At 38.6% G+C, this 24,967-nt stretch overlaps 1 protein-coding gene across 2 annotated transcripts in view; it reads left to right on the top strand.

Annotated features, from left to right (window-relative positions):
• Nucleotides 1-24,967, top strand: part of PAPSS1 (3'-phosphoadenosine 5'-phosphosulfate synthase 1) — a 106,920-nt gene that overhangs the window by 57,665 nt on the left and 24,288 nt on the right. For both annotated transcript variants that reach the window (XM_031010200.3, XM_004040246.5), the window contains exons 6-10: nt 2,701-2,814; nt 5,773-5,884; nt 7,875-8,080; nt 9,147-9,282; nt 17,802-18,070. In XM_031010200.3, coding sequence (XP_030866060.2) covers nt 2,701-2,814; nt 5,773-5,884; nt 7,875-8,080; nt 9,147-9,282; nt 17,802-18,070 — 837 coding nt within the window. The remainder of the gene's footprint in view (nt 1-2,700; nt 2,815-5,772; nt 5,885-7,874; nt 8,081-9,146; nt 9,283-17,801; nt 18,071-24,967) is intronic.

The raw sequence follows: 24,967 nt of genomic DNA, 5'->3' as shown, positions 1-24,967 counted from the left end.
ACAGTGATAACCATATCTGGGATACAGGGTGATTTGGTTTTCTCGTAAAGAGAATCTCCCAGATTCTCTTTACTGCTATTTTATAATTTAAAATACATATATTAAAATAATTCTGGAGTTGGAAGATAAGCTATATCTCATGCTAGATTTAAGGAAGAGTCCTTTTTTTTTTTCTATATGTGGTTTCCCCTCCTGGTATTATGTATAAACTATGTATATTTACTTGTCACTGCTTTGAACTCCTTGGCAAAATTTAAGATATGCCCTCTTTAGTGTGGGTTCATTAGAAATAATCTGCTCCATTAATGCATCTACAAAGAGAACATAGAAGCAGCTGGTGGAGCTTTCTTCCTTCACCATTATTTTTTAATGCCCTCCTGTATTATTTACCCTCAGTAAACACAATAGATAGCTTTTGGCTATGGGTGCCTGCTGGAAGCTTAATTGCAGAAGATTTGGAAGGTATACAAAGTGTCTAATGCTGTGCCGGGTTTGTGCCTCACACACTTTTCTGCTTTCCTCCTATGAACAGTGAGACCCTAGAGGGACAAGGGGCTTCCAGAAAGTGCCGTTCATGTCTACACCCCAGGAGCAGCGCAGCTGGCTGAATTTGCTGTTGTAGCTAGCGGTGTTTATTTCTTGTCTGTCTTTTGATTTTTAATATTACGTTTTCTTTTCCTTGATGTTTATTATTCTTGTTTATTTATTTATTTTTTTAATTATTAGAAAGGTCAGAGACTTTGAATTTACCAGTAGGAGGAGCCTGATTTTGGCACATATTCAGCCATTGCTGAACTGTCTCTTGTTCCATCTTTGAGGAAACAGGGTGTGTGAGAAAGTAGGAGAAATGTAAGAGAATAGTTCTTAGATTTTCAGAACCCATAGTTGTTGATTGATTGAGTGGTAGCACCTAGGTCTTTCATGAAGTCATCTGGCTTTGATTGACATATCTGCCTTTTTTTTCTACTGAACATGTCATGTAAGACCAAATATAAATTGAAGTTTCTTTCTAGAGGTCATCTATTCCTCAGGAAAAATAGTGGAGAATGTCCTTAAAAATCCAGTTCTTTCATCTTGAATTACATTTTTTGTTGTTTTGTATTATTTTAAAAAACAGACTTTTTTTTAGAGAAGTTTCAGATTCACAGCAAAATTGGCGTCATGTAGTTGGAATCATATAGTCTGTACCCTTTTCAGATTGGCTATTTTCACTTAGCAGTTCTAACTTAAGGTTCTTCCATGTTTTTATGGAGCTCATTTCTTCTTAGAGTTGACTAATATAGCATTGTCTAGATGTTCTACAGTTTGTTTATTCACCTACTAAAGATACATTGTGGCTGTCAACTTTTGGCAATTCTGAATAGAGCTGCTTTAAACACCCTGTGCAGGTTTTTGAGGGGAGGTACGTTTTCAACTCATTTGGGTGAATATGAAGGAGTGAAATTGCTGATAAGAGTATGTTTAGTTTTGTAACAAACTGGCAAAATGTTTTCCAAAGTAGCTGTACCATTTTGCATCCCCACCAGCTATGAATGAGGGTTCCTATTGCTCCACATCTTTGGCAACATTAGATGTTGTCAGTGTTTTGGATTTTGGCTATCCTGATAGGTATGTTGTGCTATCTTGTTTTGATCTGCAATTTCCTAATGACGTATGATGTTGAACGTCTTTTCATATGCTTATTTATAATCTATGTGTCTTCTTTGATGAGATGTCTATTCAGGTCTTTTGCCCATTTTTAAAATTGGGTTCATTTTCTTATTGGTGAGTTTTAATTGTTTATTTTGTATATTTTTGGATAACATTTATCTAAAGATATAACTTTTGAGTGTATTTTTCTCCCAGTCTGGCTTATCTTCTCATTCTTTTGAGAACTACTTTATTTTGAATAACAAAGTATTGGACACATGTATGAAAAGCCCTCCATCAGTGCCAGTTTTGCATGGTTGTAGAGGTTACCTGACAGATTTGGCTTAAAACAAATTAAAGTGATTAAACACATTTAGTAATTATTCTTAGGGATATGTCAAGTGTTGTGAACAAGCCTTGTAAAGAGCTCCTAATGAGCAGTATGTAAATGGTTATGTTGTTATCACAAATATGTGCTTGTAGTATAAATGGGGAAAAACACCATCCCAGTGTTTTATAAATGAGTATATGGAGCTTGGATAAAAATTCCAGGCTGCATTTCGTGTGGGATCAAAGAGTTCTGATTTTCAAACCACAGTGGTGGAAGTAAAGCTGACATTCTAGAATACCGTGTTGCTTGGGTAAAAGGTGGCTTTCCTGACAGTGGTGATAAAGGTATATATAAAAGCTGGAATAAAATGGTTTCGTGATATGGTAAAGATAATAAGGATGATGGTTCAGGTGGTTTTTGTTTGCTTGTTTCCAAATTCTTTTTGTTGTTACCTCTTATTTGAGGCCACCTCTCATTTGTAGTTGCCTGCCTTTGACATATGTAGTATATTTTAGAAATTTATTCTTTCCCACTAGATAATGGGACATTGGGCTTAATTACTTCTTGTATGTGGGATACTATCTGCTTGAGAGTATTGGTTGAGGGGAACATAGCACTCACAGCCTTCTTTTATGCTACTTTTTGGTTTTATTTTGAGAGATTTTCTTCATTAAGATACCCTTTGGTGAACTCTAAATTCTTGAATCAAACATTTAAATTGTACTCCTGTTGTTATATAGGATATTGTACCTGTGGATGCCTCTTATGAAGTAAAAGAACTATATGTGCCAGAAAATAAACTTCATTTGGCAAAAACAGATGCGGAAACATTACCAGCACTGAAAATTAATAAAGTAAGTTCTTTGTTGCTTTTCACACTCAGTGATACAGCCTTATATACAGTAGTTTGTTAAATTTGTGACTTATAGCAGTATTTGAGGCCAGGGGTGGTATTAGCTGGGGGGCAAAGATGTTGTGGTATATGTCACAATTTCTAAGGATGGGGAATGTGTTTAATTTGTGCAACCATGTTCCCAAGTTACCATGGCTTTGATTTGCTTTGAGTAATAATACTTATTTATTTTGAACTATCAAAGAACAAATATTACATGAGATCCTTAGGCTTATCAGAAATAATGGGTTCTAAAAGGTCAAGGAATACTAATCCATAGTAATTAAGTAAACATTCTCCCCTTCAGACATGTTTTCTAATCCCTTGCCAAAACTTGACTCTCTCTGTCTTATATTGTTAAGAATAATTTTATTGTGTATCTTAGCTCTGATGATATCATTAGCTGTCTTTCCCAATACAACTGCTTAGTTAAGCATGATGAGAATGGAAACTATAATTTATCATTTTCAAGTCTTAGAGAATTTTAAGTTGTATCGTTTATGTATACTTTAAAAAAAGGGAGATTAAAAATAAGTATTTGGACTAGAAGTTAGATTCCCCATCCTTTCTTTTAATATAGTAAAAATCCAAAATACCCAAGGAAGTGCCACATCTGAAAGTAAGGAGAAAGGAAAACAAAACAGAACTTCTAGGCTTGGAGAAAGACTCTTTAAGTTGTTACCAAATCCCTGATGGGAGTAAATTATATTGGTACACTTTGTGTGTGTGATTGGGTCTCTGACCAGAAACCAAGACATGCCAGGGAGTGACAAGAAGGGAGAACTACAGAGCAGAGCAGCTCAGGAAGTGAACTGTTGGAAAAGAACAACAGAATTTGTTGCTTACGGACTGCATGGAGTGAATACACGCAGACAAAGGCAGAGAGAAGAAGAATGAGAATAAATGACTATGAATTTACATGTCAGAATCCAGAAAGACAGTAGCTTTTTCTAAATGGAATGTATTTTCAATTCATTGGTTCTCAAATTTCTTCAATTGGCAGAGCATCTGGAAGGCACACTGCTATTCTTTGCACCTCCTCACATGCCTATTTCTAAGTATGGTAGCATTGGGGTTAGGCCTTCAGTATAGGAATTTTGAGAGGACACAGACATTCAATCCCTAACAGATACCATCTAGAATTGAATTCCAGTAGAGACAAGTAGTAGCCACCATCAAAGGTTTTGGGGAAAAAAAAATTTCTTCATGAATACAATGTTTTTTCCTGTGAATTGATTTTGCAGTGGAACACACTGGCAAACATACTCTGGGAATAAATAGTAGGCTGCATTTTACTGCACTCCACTCAGCCAGGTGCTTTATCTTTCTCACTGGAGAGCCACTGCTGTCTGCTCAGTTAAAAAATGAGCATATCCAGCTTACATTAATGATAAGTACATTGTTCATCGGTCCTTTGACGTTCTAATGGGATATGCTAGAAATCTCAAAGTTCAAGAAATAATAGTCTTTGTAAAATGAAGAGTACTCTGTCATGGGTAAGAGACTTTTCTTGGAAAATATTTTATTTAAAGTTTCTTTCTTTCTTTCTTTCTTTTTTTTTTAAATGGAGTCTCGCTGTGTTGCCCAGGCTGGAGTGCAGTGGCTTCCCCTTTTTTTTTGTTTTTCCTAACAAGACCACAGAACAGAAGGTACTTAATTCTATACACCTTTTTTTTAGAATAGAGTACTTTATGGTCACTTTTTTGTGAGTCACTTGATGGACCAGGGCTCTTCTTATTTATTGTGTATCAAGTGACCTCAGCCAGTATTTTCTTTCTGAAGTTTAAATGGTCTTAGCTGGCCAGTGGGGTGATTCCTGTGTCTTTCCAGAAAGATTTTGTTAATCTTGGAAAGATTCCTTGCTTCCTGGCTCAGCAAGATGTTCCAGGCTCACCTTATAACTTCTAGCCCTATGATTGGATTCAGCCTTTTCTCCAGCCAGCCCTAGTTCCTTTTTGAAGACCATAAGCTGTGTGCTTGGGTGCACTGTAAAGATACCAAACTGTCAAATAAAATGCAGCTTTACAGATAAAGGTGAAGTCTTCTCTATGAAATGATTATGCCATCATTTTACATTTTCCTGATGATTTATGAGAATAACCATTTTTTCAATACATTTATTGGTCATTTGAGTTTCCTTGTCTCCCAGTGACTTCTTTTTTTTTTTTTTTTTTTTTTTTTTTTGAGACATGGTCTCACTCTACTGCCCAGGCTGCCAGGCTGGAGTGCAGTGGCGTGATCTCAGCTCACTGCAACCTCTGCCTCCTGGGCTTAAGCGATTCCTGGCCCAAGCAATCCTCATGCCTCAGCCTCCTGTAACTGGGACTACAGGAATGCGCCACCACACCTGGCTAATTTTTTGTATTTTTAGTAGAGACTGGGTTTCACCATGTTGGCCAGGCTGGTCTTGAGCTCCTGAGGTCAGGTGATCTGCCTGCTTTGTTTGGCCTCCAAAGTGCTGGAATTTCAGGCATGAGCCACCTTCTCTGGCCGTAAAGTTTCTCTTGGTTAAGGAGAGTGGTTATCAAAGTGTTAGATCATCACTGTTATCATTTTCTAGGAACATTTTAGAAATACAGATTCATGGGCCCCACAGCAAACTGACTGAATTAGAAACTCTGCAGATGAAGCAGTCTCATTTTAGCAAGATTTCCTGGGGTTTGAGGTAAAGTTTGAGAACCACTAGTTTAGGAGAGGCTGTCTTTATTAGAAATACTTGGAGGCCTAATGTTATTTAAATTTAATAGGAGAAGGAAATATTTTCCTAGTGCCCTTATTCTTTGTTAGTTTGGTATAATCTATACTCATCCTTACACTGTTTGTTTCCATTGCTTTCAAAATTAAATTCCTAAAGGTCATCACTGCTTTTGCTCATATATACATGCAATAGAAAATTTTGCTTTACTTTCAAATTTCCTAGGTGGATATGCAGTGGGTGCAGGTTTTGGCAGAAGGTTGGGCAACCCCATTGAATGGCTTTATGAGAGAGAGGGAGTACTTGCAGTGCCTTCATTTTGATTGTCTTCTGGATGGTAAGACATTTTACATTCAAAATTATATTGTATGTGGAAGAGAAATTACATAGTTGCAGAGATTTGTCACTGTTTACAAAAAGTAACATCTTAATAGAGGTAGCATTATAAGACTAAGTTATATCAGTACCGGACACTTTATTTAAGTGAATCATGAGATCTCATTTTCGTTTTTCCGTGTCCTGACTCTTATTTATTGCAGAGAGAGAGGGAAAATCTGGGAATCAGGGCTGAGGATGGATTGTAAAACACATACAGTTATTCTATGCTGTTTTTGCCTGATCACTGTGGAAAGCTGCTTCCCACCCAGGGCATGTACGTGCTGCGTTTTGCAGTACTGAAGCCCATGCTTGAGCTTTCTAATGAGGAATTGTGGAGTCTTAGTTAAAGAATTCTGAAATATGTGGCTAAAACTGTGGTCCTTCCTATTCTTTTAAAACATTAACAAAAAATTGTCAAAGAAATTGATGTTGGCCAGGCGCAGTGGCTCACGCCTGTAATCTCAGCACTTTGGGAGGCTGAGGGAAGTGGATCACCTGAGGTCAGGAGTTCAAGACCAACTTGGCCAACATGGTGAAACCCCATCTCTACTAAAAATACAAAACTTAGCTAGGTGTGGTGGTGTGTGCCTCTAATCCCAGCTACTCGGGAGGCTGAGGCAGGAGAATCGCTTGAACCTAGGAAGTGGAGGGTGTGGTGAGCCAAGATCATGGCACCACTATACTCTAGCCTGGGCGAAAGGATGAGACTCTGTCTCAAAAAAAAAATAAAATAAAATAAAAAATGATGTCCAACATATTATCATTACAATGCAGCAGCATTTAATTTTGTGTTGTATATTGTTGGTAAGATTAATTTACTACCTTATGAAAATATTTTTAAATGTCACAGAACCCTACTATAATTGCTACCAAGTTTTTTGTTTTGTGACTTCTTTTAACTGGGTGGTGAAATAGATATTAGAAAACATAATTCCTAATCATTCTTCTCAAGAAACTTTATCACAAGAACATAAGGATTAAATAATGCATTTTTATTTTCTTCCTTGGAACTAATTGCAAAGTATTGTGGACCACCTCCTTTATAATGATTTAGTCTTGGGCTTGATGCAAATCTACCTATTCATTTTCCATGTTACACTTTACCTAGTGGTAGTAATTTAAAAAGCAGCCAAGCAGTTATCATTACTCTCGTTGACATCTTTTGTTCAAAGAAGATATGCCATGATGTCCAAAAAATATGATTTCTTTAGTATATAAATAGTCCAAATATGAATGTGAGAGCACATTTTATTTTTCTAACCCATAGATGATGAGTAGAAAAAAGATTTTTATAGCTTGCAAGGTTGCATGCTGAGACTGTGCCTTTAGTATCACTGACAACACATTTTGGTTTAAATACAGTCATTACTGTCTTTATTTCTTGGTTAGTGATAGCTGGTATCAGTTTGAATTTGACTGTATTTAAAAAAACTTTTTGGATAGTTCTGTCTTCCTATCTCAAGGATACTCAAGTATACTTAATCAACTTGCCACATAAATTGTAGTTATTATGTCATCCTGTTATCAACAAGGATTTAAGTTTTTCCTGAAAAGGCCCAGAAACGTAGTTCTTTGTCTCTTTCATATATTGGAAGTGCACAATATGTATTTGGTGATGTTAGGCTTAACCAGCTGATTCTTTCTTGTTAAACAGTTTGTTTTACTTATGTAATTCTATACCAAAATGTTATACCCAAAAACAGTTTGATTCTTTTAATTTTTCCTTTTTTTTTTTTTTTTGTTTAACTTGGGAGATCGTTGCTCATTCTCCCTGACCTTGTAGCTTGTTCTGTCTTTCGTTTTTCTGTGCCAGGTACCAGTTGAATACTGTCACTGGAACTACAGCCTTTTATTATTTGAAAAGTGTCCCTTGAAGTGAACGGTGGATGTTAAGTAAAGCGTGTTGTGTAATTCAAGCTGTGTGCTTCATGTTCTTTTGTGCTCTGCAGGAGGTGTCATTAACTTGTCAGTACCTATAGTTCTGACTGCGACTCATGAAGATAAAGAGAGGCTGGATGGCTGTACAGCATTTGCTCTGATGTATGAGGGCTGCCGTGTGGCCATTCTTCGCAATCCAGAGTTTTTTGAGCACAGGAAAGAGGAGCGCTGTGCCAGACAGTGGGGAACGACATGCAAGAACCACCCCTATATTAAGGTGCTGAAAAAACCTCGCTGCATTTTATCTTGATTTGCCAATGATGTTTGTGCTGAAATGTGGGCATTTTCTGTGTATTGACTTTTCATTGGAATTGTTAATATTTTGCATAATAGAGATTGGACCTTAGATTAGTGTGATGAGTGTTTATGCTCTTGTCATTTTGGTCCAGATAAATATTTATTCAACAAACATATTTTAAATCTCTATTGTATACATGGCACTGAGCTAGGTGCTGATGCTAGGAATGCAGGGCCAGGGACACCACCGGCACAGTGTTTCAGCTCTCGGAGTATACAATCTCGTCGTGTGCTTAGGCATGTACTTATAATGAGCGTGTGAGGTAGAGGCTAAGGGAGCCCTTACCAGGGTGGTTTGATGTGAAAGCAGTGAAATATAATTTCTCTTCAAAGTACCTCATTTATTATATATATATGTTGTATGTGGAATGTAATTGAAGTCAAATTTCTGTCAGTTGTTAGGTGTGTTAAGGTAGACTGAGAAAGAAGCTGGGCATGTTGTTGGCACATAAGCCAAAGCCTCATGGGGAAAAGGAGGGCTGGAGCTGCCTTGTGAAGATTAACAGGTCCTGGAGGGTAATAGCTCCTCCTTTCAGATGCAGGGAAAGAAAGTAGCAAAATTCTAAGAAATTTGAGGTGATGTGGAGATTGGAAGGCATGAATTTGTATCGAACTCGATGATCATTAATTCTTCAAAAGGTTAGGATTGGAGAACAGAGTGTGGGGTGACCCAGGGCTACAAATTGTTCTGTTAATAAATGTATGATAATAATGAAAAGAATGTTTTTGTTACTTGAAAAGGTATAATTATTCGCATTGCTTTTGTTTGCCTTTCATATGTAAAGATAGTTATTTCACAAGTTTTCTGGGAAATCACAATCGATTCTAATTTTATAGCATCTCTAATGTCAATTTAGTTGATAAGTCAGATTTACCTCATTTAAGATGAGAGTAGCTTACAACGACTGTATTTAGCTTATATGAGAGAAATGTTTTTACTTATTTTGATCTCGGTTTCCATTTAAAAAATTTGTTTTTCCTATTAGATGGTGATGGAACAAGGAGATTGGCTGATTGGAGGAGATCTTCAAGTCTTGGATCGAGTTTATTGGAATGATGGTCTTGATCAGTATCGTCTTACTCCTACTGAGCTAAAGCAGAAATTTAAAGATATGAATGCTGGTAAGACATGGATTTAATTACCTAATATAGGCCGGCTTGGAGAGAAAGTTCTAGACGATTTTTTCCAGTGCTTACGAAAATGTAAAACGATGAGTACAGGTAAATATAGCAGTGGAATATGTAAAGAAAGGTAGTCAATCAAAACTAGCCTGGGTAGTTTCATTATATTGGTATAATTTGATTTGACATTATTTTGAATACTCTGGAAGCTAGATGCTAATGCAGAATTTACCTTTTATTTATTATAAAACTCGCATGTTAAAGCTGAATGGAACTATAGAATATTATTTGAATAATTCACTCATATAAATATGCTTTATATGTCAGAGTGTTTTACATGAGAGAGATATATATTCATTTATATTCATATATATTCATTTATATTCATATATATTCATATATATTCATATGTATTCATATATATTCATATGTGTTCATATATATTCATATATGTATTCATATATATATTCGTATATGTATTTGTATATACATATATGTATTCGTATATATATTCATATATGTATTCGTATATATATTCATATATGTATTCGTATATATTCATATATATATGAATGTCATGTATCTCAGAATGTTTTACTTGACATTCATATATTGGAAGTGCACAGTATGTATTTGGTGATGTGTCACAGCAAATAATGATACATGACCATTGTATCATACCATTGTACCAATGATACACGACCATGATTTAAACAATAGAGAAAGTTGTTTAAAGCAAAAATTAAAAGAAACAACACTGCGCATAGAAATACTTCTCAAAACAATTCATCAAACTGTCTTTGGGTACAAATTTTTGGTATAGAATTACAGAAGTAAAAGAAACTTAACAAGGAAGAATCAGCTGGTTAAGCCTAACATCACCAAATATATACTGTGTACTTCCAATATATGAATGTCATGTATCGCAGCAAATAATGGAGCAATGGAACTTTTATCATGTTCACTTCATTTAAAAAATGTTTGTGGATCTTTATATGCCAGTATGCCATGTGCTGAGGATCCATAAATAAATACTCTAGGAGCTTATGGTATAGAAGAGAGAGACATTAAACAATAACAGAAAAAGTTATTTAAGAGCAGAATAGAGAAGCTACAGATGCTGTTCTTTATAATATTGCTTTCTATATTATAAAGCACTCCAGGACAGGATTTTTATATCATATTTCCTGCTATTAGGTCTTTGACACAGAGGTGGGTAAATGATGTGCTTACCTTGGTGCACCCATACTCTTTCTATACCTGCAAATTCGAGGTTCTGTATCAGGGAACAGCATTCACTGTAGATTTGGGGAGGCTTTTTTAAGCCTTAAAATTAGAAGCATCCTGCAGTTGTGCTCCTAATTAATTCCCACCCACTGCAGAGATGGTTTGGCCCTAAGCACTGGTGCTGCTCTCTTTCATATTTTCTGTGTAGAAATCAGATGGATGTGGTTGAGAAAGGGCAGGTGAATGTGTTTGCCTTTTTGGGGTATATAGCTGGCCACCAAACCATGTTTGTGAACCAGAGGCCCTCGTTCCAAGCAACTACAGAACAACTGGGAAAGAGCAGGCATTTCATTTGTGTTTGTCTTAGTGTCGGTGAACTCCAGAATGCTCCTGGTAGGCATTCAGAGTTCTGTGTTCAGACTCTGCCTCACCACCTAGCAGTTATGTGTTTGTGGGGAAATTACTTTTCTCTCTAAGGCTCATGGACAATTGATGAGGATATTGATGGTACCTAAAGCATAACATTGTACTTTAAAAAGTGAAATAAGATGTGTAAGGCACTTTAAACTGTACTGGTATGTAGTAAGAGATTAAGTTGTTGATATGGTTTGGCTGTGTCCTCCCAAATCTCATCTTGAATTGTAGTTCCTATAATCCCCACCTGTCATGGGAAGGACCCAGTGGGAGGTAATTGAATCATGGGAGTGGCTTCCCCCATGCTATTCTCGTGACAGTAAGTTCTCACAAGGTCTGATGGTTTTATAAGGGGCTTCCCCTTTTGCTTGGTTCTCATTCTCTCTCCTGCCACCATGTGGAGAAGGATGTGTTCGCTTCCCCTTCCACCATGATTGTAAGTTTCCTGAGGCCTCCCCAGCTGTGTGGAACTGTGAGTCAATTAAACCTCTTTTCTTTATAAATTACCTGGTCTCGGGCATTTCTTCATAGCAACATGGTAATACAGGTGCCTTAATTTTTGTTGTGTGAACTGAAGCTAGACTTTATTCATGTGAAGGTTAGAGCAAGAATTATCTATTTATACCTAAGTTCTGCTGTAGACTGCTGTAGACTGTGTTATGAACTTAATAAAATGGGTTAAGAACTGGAGGCCTCAGATGGGCCACCCACTCTTCAGTGCTCCATAGTTCCTACCTAGTCTGCTTAACTCATTCACATTTCTTTCTTGGCTTCTTTAGGGTTTTTGAGTGTGGGATCCCTTTTCCCCTTTTATACTTTACTCCTGATTTTGAAGCAAATATTTGGCTTAAATTACTGATACAGAAACTTCTTTGAGTGCTATACTTGGTACTGCCTGTATAACAGCTCATTTCTCTTCTTTTTTGCTAACATGTTTTAGGCCCAGTATACAGGAATGAATAATGATTGATACAAGTTAATAATGATGCCCCACTCTTTTTTGTCAGTGTGTGATTTAAGGGTCAGTGCATTAAGTCATTTCTGGCCATTGAGATCTAAGGAAGAGGGTTTTCAGGAAAGATTTTCTTTCTGACAGTTTGGCTTATGCCAGACAAATTCTGTTTTTTTCACCCTTCTCTTCCTGTTTTGGACGTTTGGAGTTCCTGCAACCATTTTGTATTCATGAAAATTCCAAATATGCTAACTTTTGTCCTTATACTGTGAGTTTCTCATCCAACCATGGAGTCATTTATCTCCAGATTTCTTATTCAAAGAGATAACATATATTCAAATTATTTAAGATACTTCTAGTTGGGTTTTCTGTGATTTGCAACCAGAAGCATCTGGTAGTTTATTACATGTACACTTCCCTTTTCTGCTGGTGAACAGAAACATGTTTAATGGAGGACTTGCTGTGACCATGTTATTTAAATTTTTGCCAAAATTTGAATTCATATCTGGAACTGATGTTAGTAAATTAATTGTTGGCACTGTTGAAAGGGTCTTATCAAGGACTTATTCATAATTAGGGACTTTCATATTACATCTGTTTTGCACTCTTCTTTGTGAGCCAAACATTTTAAGTCATTTAGAGAATGTGTTGCATAATGAATGATTGCAACTTTGTTTAAAGTAGCTGAGAGCCAGTTATTAGCCTTACATCAAACAACAAAAATTGGAGTGTTATTTTATTTTTTCCATTTTTATACTGAGGCAAATAAGCAACAGACCGAGGAGTTTACTTTGTAGTTCTTGTTCACTCTTTTAGGAAGCCAATAACAAATCAGTTCTGATGTGTTCAGGGGAGAGAAAGCAGGGAATTTATTTATTTATTTTCTTAATCTAGGATTTCTTTTCTTACCTCTTCCTCCTTCTCCTCCCCTCATCTTAGAAGTACTTTGATTACCCCATGTGAGCTATTGTCCTGTGCACAGCACTATCAGTTTGGCTGTTCTTAGACCATTCTGTAGCTGGGAAGGATTGAGAAATCTTTAATACACACATCGGTGATTGCAAGGTGATACATTTCCAGATGGCAAGTTGTTTGAATTACCAATGATTGACCAATATCCTGGAGGGGAAGAATGCATTTCACTTAAGCCAAGTAAGAGCCTGTTATTGTTTATTAAACATAGAATATTGGTGCCCTGCTGATTGCAAAGGGAAGAGTTGACATAATTTCTTTCAGACTAGTGTGTGGTAGTACAGTGTTAATAAATCTGAGAAAGCTTTATAGCGTTGCTGAATTACAAACTACATTTTAAGTGTGTAAATGGAGACATCAGAAGAATGTTTTAAGTAAAGTTGAGGATGGTACATGAGAAAGCTGAGGCAGAAGCAGATCTATGTTTGGCTCTGAAGTGGATAGTGGATCTCGATGATAAGTGACAGCAAGCCAGAGAGCTGAGATTGGGTGAGGGGAACCTGTGTCACTCAGCTCCCAGCAGGAAGCAGAAGGCACACTCAGATGAGGCTTTGAGCATAATTCAGTGAAGCGAGTATTTAAAGAAAGGTGGTCAGAGTTAAGGGAACCTACAAGGATTTGCTGAGGTGTCCAGGGACTAGTGGCATTGGGTAGTGTTAGCCAGTCCCAAAGGGGTGAGAGCAGGAAGCAGTGTTTCTGAAGCCAGGTGGGAGCTGCAGCTCTGGGAGGGCCACTGGGCAGAAGCTGGTTGCAGGGTCACTGGCACAGCCAGAATCACGCGCTGAGGCAGATGATAGTGGGGAGAAGAGCTCCCCGAAAACTTTTCTCCGTCCATCCTCTGGTTGCCTGCTAATGCCACCACCCTCAAGGCAGGAGGACAACAGCCCCTTCTAGGGGAAGAAGCCCTGAGGGACACCTGTGCTCCCTGCCCCAGGACATCAGAGAATAGATGGGGAGGGGAATGGCAAATAAGCGACACAGAACCCAGTTGGCACAAAGCTTTGTAGTCAACATCTTACTTTAATTTGGAAGTGTTTTTAGTCATGAGAATAGAAAGTAGTTCATTGCTGCCATACTTCAGAATATGAATTTACCAGTTTGTGAAAAATTCTAATATCTTTATATTTGTTCAAGGGGCCCATCTCTTATTCCTTTATTTCCACCCCCCGCCTTCTTAAGCAGTTTGAGTAAAAGAAAGACTGTTAGTTTATGATAATCCCAAGGGAGGAGGGGAGATCAAACTGCTTTGTTATTCCAGGTCCCTTCACGAAAACCCACAAAAACAAACATTAAGCACACACACAACTCTAGTAACCCTAGAACCATTGTCTTGTTTAGCTGCTATATTGATTTAGGAAAATCAGAAATGTCAGTTCTTGGAGCTTTATGGTAGAGAGGCAGATAGAAACCTTGGGTGGGAGGGAAGAAAGGAATTACTAATTACTGCTCTGTGTAGCGCAGTCTTACAGTGAAGTTAAGAGGAAAGAAGCAAGAAGATGTTGTAATTCTGTGTTCAGTGGTTGGGGTGGATACTGGGGCTCTGGCTGTGGGCTGGGATGTGAAGCACAGTTCTGGGAAGTCTGAGGAAGATTGACTAGGATTTAGAAGCACTGCCCTGCTTATCACCTCATTCATTTATTTGCTGAGTTTGCAGTTGTCTTTGGATACTCAGCTTGGGAAGAGTAGAGTCTGGGTCGCTCTGCACTGTGCCACAACAGTCCTTGCTGGCAACGCCTCTAGATGAAGTGGCCTGTGGCTTGTCCTACATGTGTTCACGGAATGCTGATATCTTCACTTCCTTTCTTGTCACACACATATGCTCAGAAAAACTTTCTTCACTTTCTTCTTCCTCTTCTACCTGCTGGAAGGAAAAGGATCAGACTTCACTTGTTTCCTTAGTGTATTGGCTCCTGGACTAGGTGATAGGAAATCCAGAGGAAAGGGAGAGAACTTGCTCTGCTGGGAAGTTCCTTCACATAGACATGCAGTACAGGAGAAGGAATAGGCTTTGGGGGCCAGACCCACATTTGGCTTGAGATGTGACAGTAATAGGAAAGGTAGAAGAATTGAGGGAAAGAGGTAGGTAATGAGCAATGTATATTGAAATAGTTTTTGTAATGCGTCTGTCCGGTGAACTGGAAGGAAGGACTTAGAGATGTGGCTAAGAGAAGCCATCTGTATGTGTGCGGTAATTGAACCCAGGTGTAGGGGTAAGGTTCCAGTGAGTCTGTCAAGAAGGAATTTCATAGGGCCCAGCAGTAAGCCTTGTGGCTCCAAGAGGACCACAAGATGTCAGAAACAGGTGGTTAGACCGGAATGGCCAAGCGGAATAGAAATGTCATATGTTTGATTATAGCTGTGTAAAAATGTATGCAACAAAGAGAAAAACTGGAAGATTGCACAAAACAAAACAAAAGACCGTGCTTTCAGGACAGTGCGTTTATGGATGATTTTCTCGTCAAATTTTATTGGGTTTCGTGGTTTTTACTTTAAAAAAAAGCATAGAGAGGCAGATGACATATAAAAGGTTGGTGCCACAGTTAGAAGGCCTTAAGTGGTGTAGATTTTTATGTCAGTCAGTAGAGAGGTAAGGACCACTTAAATCAGGAAAGTGCCATTTGAATTTGGCTCTCATTTCATCCTCACTGTTGATGGAACAGGAAGGAATCGGTTCAATCAATGAATCCAGTCCAGCAGTGTCATGTATGGGTGAAGACGCCCATTCTTTCCTTCCCTTACTCTGTCCTCCACACTGTGGTAGTGCTGTCACCAGTCTTGTGGTAATAGTGTGGAGGAGTAAGTGAAAGAATATTGTCATGTCCTGCTGGAGTTGAAGGAACTATGTTCCTTTTAACGTGTATTTATTCTCTTAGGGAACGTCTTTGCTCCCCTGCTCTGACTAGACTGTAAGGCCCTGGAGGGTAGGCCAGTTTTACTACTCCCTCAGGCTCAGCATGTCTCCAGCTGCATTTGCATCCTGTCCCTGGCGGGTTTCTTCCCTGTCACTGGCTGTCGTGTAAAGTTGGGTAGGGGAAGAAGACCTATTTGAAGACAGATCTTGTGAAGAGATGATGAAGGCTGAGTGTGTTGGTAATTAGTGTGCTGCAAATGAGATGTAGGGAACAGAAGGGACTCATTACATGTGGAGGACAGGGCAAGAAGGGAAACTGAGCCTCTGAGGTAGGTAATGGTGAATTGCTGGTGAGGCGCCTGTGGAGCACTTAGAGGCAGTTGGGGAGACAGTAGTCTGAGCTTGGGTAGAGTTCTGGTCAGAAGACACAGGTTTGTAAATCACTAGTACCTAGGGCTCTGCTCAGTGACCTCAGGCACCTGAGAGCAGGGTTGGGAGGGGCTTGACGGGGAGGGCGGTGCCTGTTCTTGCTGTTGTCATAGTGTGGCTTTATTCACCAGTGTGTAGACTGTGGTCTGTCAGATGAGCCTTCATCAGATGTCCCCATTATTCTTTGAGCACTTCCCTTCTTAATGGTGCAAAAAGGTGTTCCAGCTCATGTTGTACTTTTCTTGCCCCAGCTCTAAAAGCTGCCATTTGCCAAGGAGCTCTGGTTTATTTAAGTGGGGAATGGTATCTAGAATGTATGGGCTTTTGTTTTGCTTCTTGCCACTGGGTAGTCATTGTTTGTAGGACCAAACAACGGTGCTACAAAAAAAAAAAAGTGGACAAAACTAAGAGATGTGTGTGTGTGTATGTGTGTGTGTATATATATATATATATATGTCTGTAGTTCTAGTGGTCAAAAGGGATATTTTGGCATCTTTTATGTCCATATGTAAAACCAAATTTGAAGTACATTGAGAAGGATAGAAAAATGTTAGGTCTATTTCCCTCCTCCCATCCCAAAGCAAAATAATTTTAAATGTTTGTATATCAAGACTTTTCTGTTTTTTGTACCTAATGTCATATCAGCTATTTCCTTTGTGAAAACCAGCTCTGTTTTGTTCATGTATAAAGGTAACGTGAGGAACTTCCAAGAGTAATGATCATGCTGTAAATCTTGGATTTTACACGATGTGGCAAAACAAAAACAAAAAACCCCAGTTAAGTAGGATGCCACAGTCTTCCTGTGATACCTTTTGTTATAGTGATAGAAGAGGGTCAGAATTGAGAATAGATTGGAGATGATGTACTATTTGGCTTACAGATTGTTAGAAGAGAGAGGCTGTTCCTCTCCCTGAGTCGAGCTTGGATCAGCATGGCATGATGCTTTGTCAGGTATTGTGAGGGCGGGGAAATACAGAGCTCCTCTAACTGGATTGGAAAGGTCTCCTGCTAGCAAGCACCACGTAAGAATGAACCCAGGGTTGTAAGCAGGAGATAAGGAGTTAACCAGTTTCGTCTGTCTAGCAGTTTTCATTGTTTTAAGGGATATTGTTGTTGCTAAACTGTAATCCAAAATTCAGACCTTTGATCATAAAGCAAAATATGGTTCTAGTCGAGCAAAGTAATTTTAAGTGAGCATATTTGGACAGTAAGTAAATTTTTGAAACTACAAATATATTTCTCTAACTTTCTGTCTCCCTTAGTAAAGCATTATATTAGGTCATTTGGAGGGATTGATCTGGTGGGTAACTGAGGCACAGACCAAAAATGTTTATCTGTGGTAAGCAGTGGATCCAGGATGTTAGGACCAGAAAGTCCGATGATTGCTCTCATTTCCCATGAATGCAAGAAAGATTCTTAAAAATCCATGATTGTTATAGTACATATCCTCAGATAAGTATGATTTACTTAATATTGTATAGTAGAAGTATAGGTCATGTTATCCTAAATGGTCAAAGCAGTACATTTTTTTTTTTTTTTACTAGTTTTCTGATTTCTGAGTTTGCATATGTTTTGCTTAATCCTAAGTATCAAGTTTTAAGAAAAATTGCGTATCCTTTGGAAAGTAATCTGTTAGAAACATGCTATTCTTAACTCTGGAAATTCTCTTTTCAGATGCTGTCTTTGCATTTCAACTACGCAACCCAGTGCACAATGGACATGCTCTGTTAATGCAGGATACCCATAAGCAACTTCTAGAGAGGGGCTACCGGCGCCCTGTCCTCCTCCTCCACCCTCTGGGTGGCTGGACAAAGGATGACGATGTTCCTTTGATGTGGCGTATGAAGCAGCATGCTGCAGTGTTGGAGGAAGGAGTTCTGAATCCTGAGACGACAGTGGTGGCCATCTTCCCATCTCCCATGATGTATGCCGGACCAACTGAGGTAGACTGCTTGTAAGATTTTCACTGCAGCAGTGTTAAAGCCACTCTTACTAACACAGCTAGTGTCACCATCCGATTGCTTTTTCTGTGCTCTGTAGGCCTGTTCCAAACATTTGTTATACATGACATTCTCTCCTGCTCGTTAGGGATATTCCCTGGATGTTAGGGGCAGCCTTGAGAAAGGAAAGGTGAGGAGAGGTTTCACTTGCTCTTGTGGGTCTTGGTCCCAGTTGTGAAGGAGGGGATGTTCCCTGCAGACAGGGCTGGGTGTGGTTGGGAAGGTATGCCACAAGCTCCTCTTGTAACTGCTGGCCACATTGCAGACACAACAACAACACTGATCTTGTCCCGTTACCAGAGTTCTAGGTCTTTGTTAAAGAGGGGAGCTGGGCAAAGCCTGTTTGTTTAAATTCTTCTCTGTGTCCTTGTGTTTTCAGAGATAGGCACATTCCTTTCCTCTAGGTATAGGGAGGGCGCCTCTGGAATGAGAGTCTTTCGACCTACTTCAGGGGAAGATCTGCTAGGTTTTATGACTGCCTTAGGGGAAGGTGAGAGTGGCTTGCTTTCTTCTGCTGTTTTCTCAAATGCCAAGGTGCCATATTTTGGAGTAGTGTGTCCTGAACCGTATCAGTATGCTAGCTGCAGCAAGTCCTTCCCTGGCCTCAGATTCAACTCTGCTCACTACCCGCAAGAGCATGGTCTAGTGGAAATAATACAAGATGGTTGCTGAGGAGTCCAGGCACAGTTTGGGTTCTGGGTTGCCACCAGCTGGTTTGCAATCTCACATTAGACTTCTTGAGACCTCTCTATACTATGTTTGAGTGCACAGTAGGTGGTATAGGTAGGACTAAGTGTTCTTCAAGATTCTGTCCCATTCTGATCGTTTCCTAATTTGTCTTATTTTCTTTTAACTTCACATTGAAATATAATATATATATGAGAAAGTATATATGAAAAAGTACATATTATTTGAGTTACAGAAGCATTAAAAGAAAAAGTGCATCTTTCATAGATGCAAGTAAATGAATTTTTCCCATTGGAACAGAGGCATACAATCAGCTTCCAGATTAAAAAAAATTTTTTATCATCACCCAGAAGTTTTTCTTCTTGCTCCTTTCTATTCACTACTTGTCCTCCCCCTAGGAGTCATCGGTACCCTCACATTAACATCATAGGCCCAGTTAGCTTGTGTTTAAGATTGAATACCCTGAGAGCAGACTCTGAGAGTGAGGTGCGGGTTCAGGAAGTCTCTTAGGGAGAACTCTTGGGATCAACACCTCTGGAAGGGAAGAGAAAGGAAGGGAGCAGGATTCTATAGAGAGGGAGGTCGAGCTACAGTTCAGTCTCAGTGGAGGCTTTATGGGGAGCTCTGGAAAGGCCCTTCAGAGATGTCCAAAGTTGCATGGGAAATAGGCATTATACCTCCGTGTTTCCAGGTGTTGGCTGCCCGTGGGAGGGGGCATACCTTTGGGTGCTGCTGCTCCTTTCAACAGAAGCAGTTTCTGAGCGGGGCGACAGCTGCTGGGTGTCTGCTGGCAGCTGAGAACCTGGAGAGCCCGCTGCCTTCTTGCAGGAGGCCTGAGTATTGCATCACAGCATTAAATCCAGCTGGTTTTTAGTATTTCTGTAATTCAGATCATACCGCATATACTCTTTTGTGTCTGGCTTCTTTCACTTTACATTGTGCTTGTGAAACTCACCTTTATTGTTATGTAATTAGTGGCAGATTGTTCATTCTTGGTGCTGTGTGGTGTTTCGTTGTGTGATTTTACCTAATATTGTTGATGGATGTTTGGGCACTTCACAGATTTTTGCTCTTAAGAATAGCGCTGGCGTGAAGGTTTTAGTGCATGTCTTTTTGTGGACATTCCTATTGGTTATACCAGGGAGGAGAATTGCTAGGTCCTGGGATATGTATTTGTTCAGCGTTAGTAGATTCTACCAGTCAGTTTTTTGATGTGGTTGTACCATTTTACACTCCCATGAGCAGTGTATTGCCTCACCAGTACTTGAGTGTCCTTTTCATTTTAGCCATTTTGGTCCTTTAGTGCTGATTACTTAGCCAAGCACTCTGTAATACTTTTCCTATTTCTTAACCAGCCTCAAAAAATCTCATTGAACCAGTTTCACTGAAATGGAGTCTTAGTAAATGAGTTGTAGTTATAAAGCATTGAGAAATAGAATATAATAGTCCATATTTTATTGATTTCTTACTGTATTTTTCAGACAATATTCTGAATGCTTTACATATGTTAACTAAATCCTTATAAAGATTGCTAGTTAATGTATAACTTATGTTATAAGTTATTTGTTGTAAGTTTTATGTTAGGTTTTATAACTTATGTTATAAGGATTAATCCTTATAATACTAAGAGGGTAGGTACTATTGTTATTCACAGTTCACAGGTGAGGAACCTGAAGTACGGAGGTTAAACTGTGTTCAAGATCACATAGTATTAGTAAATGGTAGAGATAAAATCTGAACCTAAGTAATCTGGCTCCAGAGCTATGTACTATAATTTCACATAATTTTTAATATTATGTAACATTAAAATATTTTTAAAAATATGTAGCCACATCTTTTTTAAAAGACTAGAAATAAATTCTTATAATATCCTATAAGAGTTCCAAAATAGTGAGTTAGGATGGCCCTGGCAACATTCGTTAGAGGTGGAATCTCCAAATAAACTTATTTTTTTTATCAAAGCCTAGAGTTGTGGGTTGTGATATTCTTTGTATAATATGTATTCTTAATCTTTGTATTCTTACAATACCTGACTCATGATATGGGTAATATCTGCCTATGTTTCTATTGTTGAGAGGAGCAAATAGGATCAATGTAAATCATTTAACACATTGCCTGGCTCATGACAATATGTGGTAATTAATGTAATTGGCGTCCTTTAAAAAACTACTTTGCTGCAAATTCTCAGCATTTCTAGGATTCTAGCCCCACATCCAAGGAACTGTCTATATCTCTAGGCTGCTTCATAAGTCTATGAAGTCCTAGAGTTTGATTATGGCAGGGAGCCTGGTATGACCTACTGCCTAACAGGCTTCATGTCAGAGCGTGTGTCCTAGCCCTGATTTGGGATATCCTTTGGTGTTTAATAATAATATAAAGCTAATATAAAGAAGTTGAAAGTACCTATTTTATGAGTGGCTATGCGTGTGTCACTCAGCGAATAGCTGCTTTGCATGCATGCGTTAGGTTACCCCACAACTTGGTGAGTAAGGTTTTATTCTTGTTTTACCAGTGCGATTACTGAAGCTCAGAGAGGATAAGTGACTTAACTGTAGTCTGTCAAAGAAGACCAGAGCTGTACAGTGATTAAAGTAATAAAAACAGAACTTTATTCAGGAAATATTGCAACAGGAGAATAAAGACCTCAGTATAGAACTGGGCTCAACTCTGAATACAGCATGGACAGGTGGGGATTGATAGCAAAGGACAGGGTGGAGGTAAGTGGATGGAAAATTACTGAGAGGAAACATTGGAAGTAGGGGATTCTGGGATAAACGGGATTCTTGCTGAAGGCAGGCCAGGATCATCAGATACCTGGGAAGTGGGTGGAAGATAAGGAATTTGATCAGATAATGAGGGTGAGCAGATACTGAGAGTAGAGGATTCTCAATAAACAAACTTAGCAAGATTTTTGCTACAGTTGGGCAGTGCAGGCCTGGTAAGGATGGACACTGAAGGTCAAGGCTTAGAGGGCTCAGAGGAGCCTGACTAGTTACTGTTCTGTCTAGGAGATACACAGAACTGGGACTGAAACTTGGGCCTGTTTTTTTTCCTTCTAGGGCTCCTTGCTGCCAAGAAGCCTCAAAGTAGCTTTGTGCTTTGGCATTTGGAGGGAAGGTGAAGAAGTTAGTTGTTCTGGGTGCCTACAGAGCTCGCAGGTTTTCTAGGGAGACTAAGAGGCACGTTAAAGCTGTGTCTGCCTCTACATCTCTGTCTGGAGTGTGAATTGTGAGGGTAAGAGATGTGGTTCTTTTCAGGAAGGCCCAGCTCTGATGCCTGAGCAAAAGGCGGTTTTTTAACTTCTGAACTTGTAAAGAATAAGCTTTGGAAATTCTAGTAAACATCTTAATATTTCAGACCATGAAGTGTTTTAATGTTTTTGGCCTGACAGTATTTAGGCTGTTGGATTGAGCTGCTTAGGAAAAGTATCTTTCTCGAGGACCTAACTTGTGTGTTTGACTTATTTGACTTATTTGCAGCCATAAGTGAAGAATTTTTTTGTAATAAAAAAAAACCCTCTCATTTTTGTAGCTTTTCCAGTGACATCAGGAAAAAGTCTGTCAGTAATGCTTATTTGCCAACTAATAATAATAAAATAAAAACAACGACTCTTCCTTTAATCATTTTCTGTAGGTCATTTAGAAGGCATTGGTACCAGATTTGTTTCCTTAGCACACATGCTTTTCAGAACCATGGGCAGCTGTTAAGCCTATTTGGTTATCAACAGGATGTTCCTGATTTTATAGTCTATAAAGATTTTATGGCTTGAATCCTAAATTCCATTTCAGGAATGGAGGAGGCGAGGATGTGGAGGGAGTGTTAACTTTCTAATGCTAAAATGGTGTTATAGATACACATTTTGTCTTTGTGAGGTATTAATTGACTATGTAGGAAATTCTATTTGTCTCATCTCACTAAATACTAAATCTATTTTTGTGAAGGATAAATAATGCTTTCTAAGACCTGTGACATGAAAGTGTCAAAGGTAAGATGTTTTTGAGAATGTGGATATATGTTACTAACAGCTATACCCTCGGTTTATGAAGTTTTAATGACATTTATCAGTTGAATTTGGGGGAAAATGCAGTTGGAGGTAGAGATTATCCTTTGCTATGAAAATTACCCATGCACTGTTAATTGAGTCTTTAAGAGAAACTGATTCTGTGTAAGCGAGTGGATACCCTTCACCAGGGACAGTAGAACATACTATGACATGGATGCCAGTGTGCTTGTTTAATTAGTCTGTGCTTTACACCAGTATCTGGAGCAGTGAGTAGGGTGTCTGTCAGGATATAAACTTGTTCTTCCCTCTACACACTTCCAAGAGCTCTAGCAACTGACGTTACTTCTTGAGATCTGAGTCTAATTATACAAGCCATAGACACCTAAGTTTTACTTGTACCTTTGACTCTCTTTGGGGGTCTTTGATAATTTTGTCTTCTCATTTATCTTGTTCCAAAGTTTATTGAGTAGTATGACACAGTTCACAGTCTCTTTTCCAAAATCCTTAGGATTATGTATTACTTATTTCTCCTGATGGGTCTGGGATGGTACCCCCATATTAAAGCACATTAATATTCCTGTAGCAAAGTAAATGATTTTTCTCACAAATAGGATCGGCAAAAAGGCTGGTAGAAACTTCCTCAGTTTTGATCAGGTTTTGCTACCAAGTGAGTTACAAAACTGAGTTTTAGATTTCAGAATTTTAGATAAGCAATTGTGGACCTGTACCACAAATGTATTTAGAGTGTGTTGATTTACTTTGAAAGTAATTTTGGGGATCCCTGTAGTCTGTTTTATATACTTTTAGCTTATATATGTCTTGAGAACTGAACTTATTTCATTAGGAAGCATCAGATTTTGCAGGTGTTTATGGGTTGCTTTTCATAGGGAAAAAATGTCATTTTTTTTCTCTTAATAGAGTTTCAGTTCAGAATTTGTTCTTGCTTGTTTCTTACTAAAGCAGTATCAAATTCAGATTTGTCTGTTAGTCTGATTTTTCAGGTTTTCCTGATTTCCCAGCTGGGTAATCTATACAGTTTCCTCCCTAAATGTCCTTGACACAGCGTCAGTAGCTCAGTATGAATAGGAATGTGTGGGTTTTGGGGTCACACAGACCCAGGTCCAAAGACTTGATCCTTCACTAGTTCATTTTGCAGCTAGGATATGTTATTTGAATTCTCCAAGTCCCTGTTTTCTTATTTGTAAAACAGGAATAATAACTATCTTATTGATTTGCTGTAAACATTAAATAATATTTACAAAACATTTTGTACAGTGACTGGTATATTAGGAAGAGCTTGGTAAGTGTTACCTATTTTAATTTCTTCTTCTTACCCTAATGAAGGACCTCATGAAATACTTTCCAGTGCTTTATCATCATGGTTGCCTTCCTCTGTTTTCTTAGAATAATAATCAGTGGGAGGGCAGAGAGCCTCTTGAGGGTCCCTGGGTTTGGGAGGCAGGAAGAGGAGGCGGAGGCTGAGCGTTTCCAGGCTTGCTGTCTCCACTCTGAGCCCCCACTCTGGGAGGGCTGATACTGTTCTCACCTGACTAGGGGTCTGGGCTCAGCCAGGGCAAGGTCACGTCCAAGAGTAAAATTAGTTTGGTTGCTGGTTGTTCTGAAAAAAATGCAGCTCTTACATTTGAGGTATATCTTTTTGGAGATTGAGAGATTATCCTTAAAGGAAATTTTGGGGAAATTTTGTGTATCTTGTATTGGGCCTCATATACGAAATGAAGAATTCAGACTCCATGATGTAGACTGCCTTTCAGCTCTTAAAATTGTATGAGAGTTTTTGTAAGGTATGTTTAATTCTTTCCTACAAGATGAAGAATGAAATGTCCAAGTAAATTTCATAATTTTTGCATTGCAAACTAGAAATGTGACTCTCATGAGACTACTGTTCAGTACCAGTACAGAGTAATAGAACTTCATTGAAACACTTAGAATATCAGTTTTATTAATACAAACAAGACCAAAAGCCACAGTATCAGGAATCTGTATGATGGGAGGATGAGCCTCACCTTTCACTTGCCTGTGTAGATTCTTCCAGTCAGCTTGAAGAGTTTAAAATAATTCCTATCTCTGGAAAATCAAGAGGCAGGCCACTATGATTTGGGAATTTCAAGAAAACATATTAATGCTAGATA

The sequence above is a fragment of the Gorilla gorilla genome, chromosome 3, assembly GCF_029281585.2.
Source record: "Gorilla gorilla gorilla isolate KB3781 chromosome 3, NHGRI_mGorGor1-v2.1_pri, whole genome shotgun sequence".
NCBI classification, from domain to species: Eukaryota; Metazoa; Chordata; class Mammalia; order Primates; family Hominidae; genus Gorilla; species Gorilla gorilla.
Note: the sequence above shows the minus strand (reverse complement) of the source record. Positions and strands in the feature narration are given on the sequence as shown.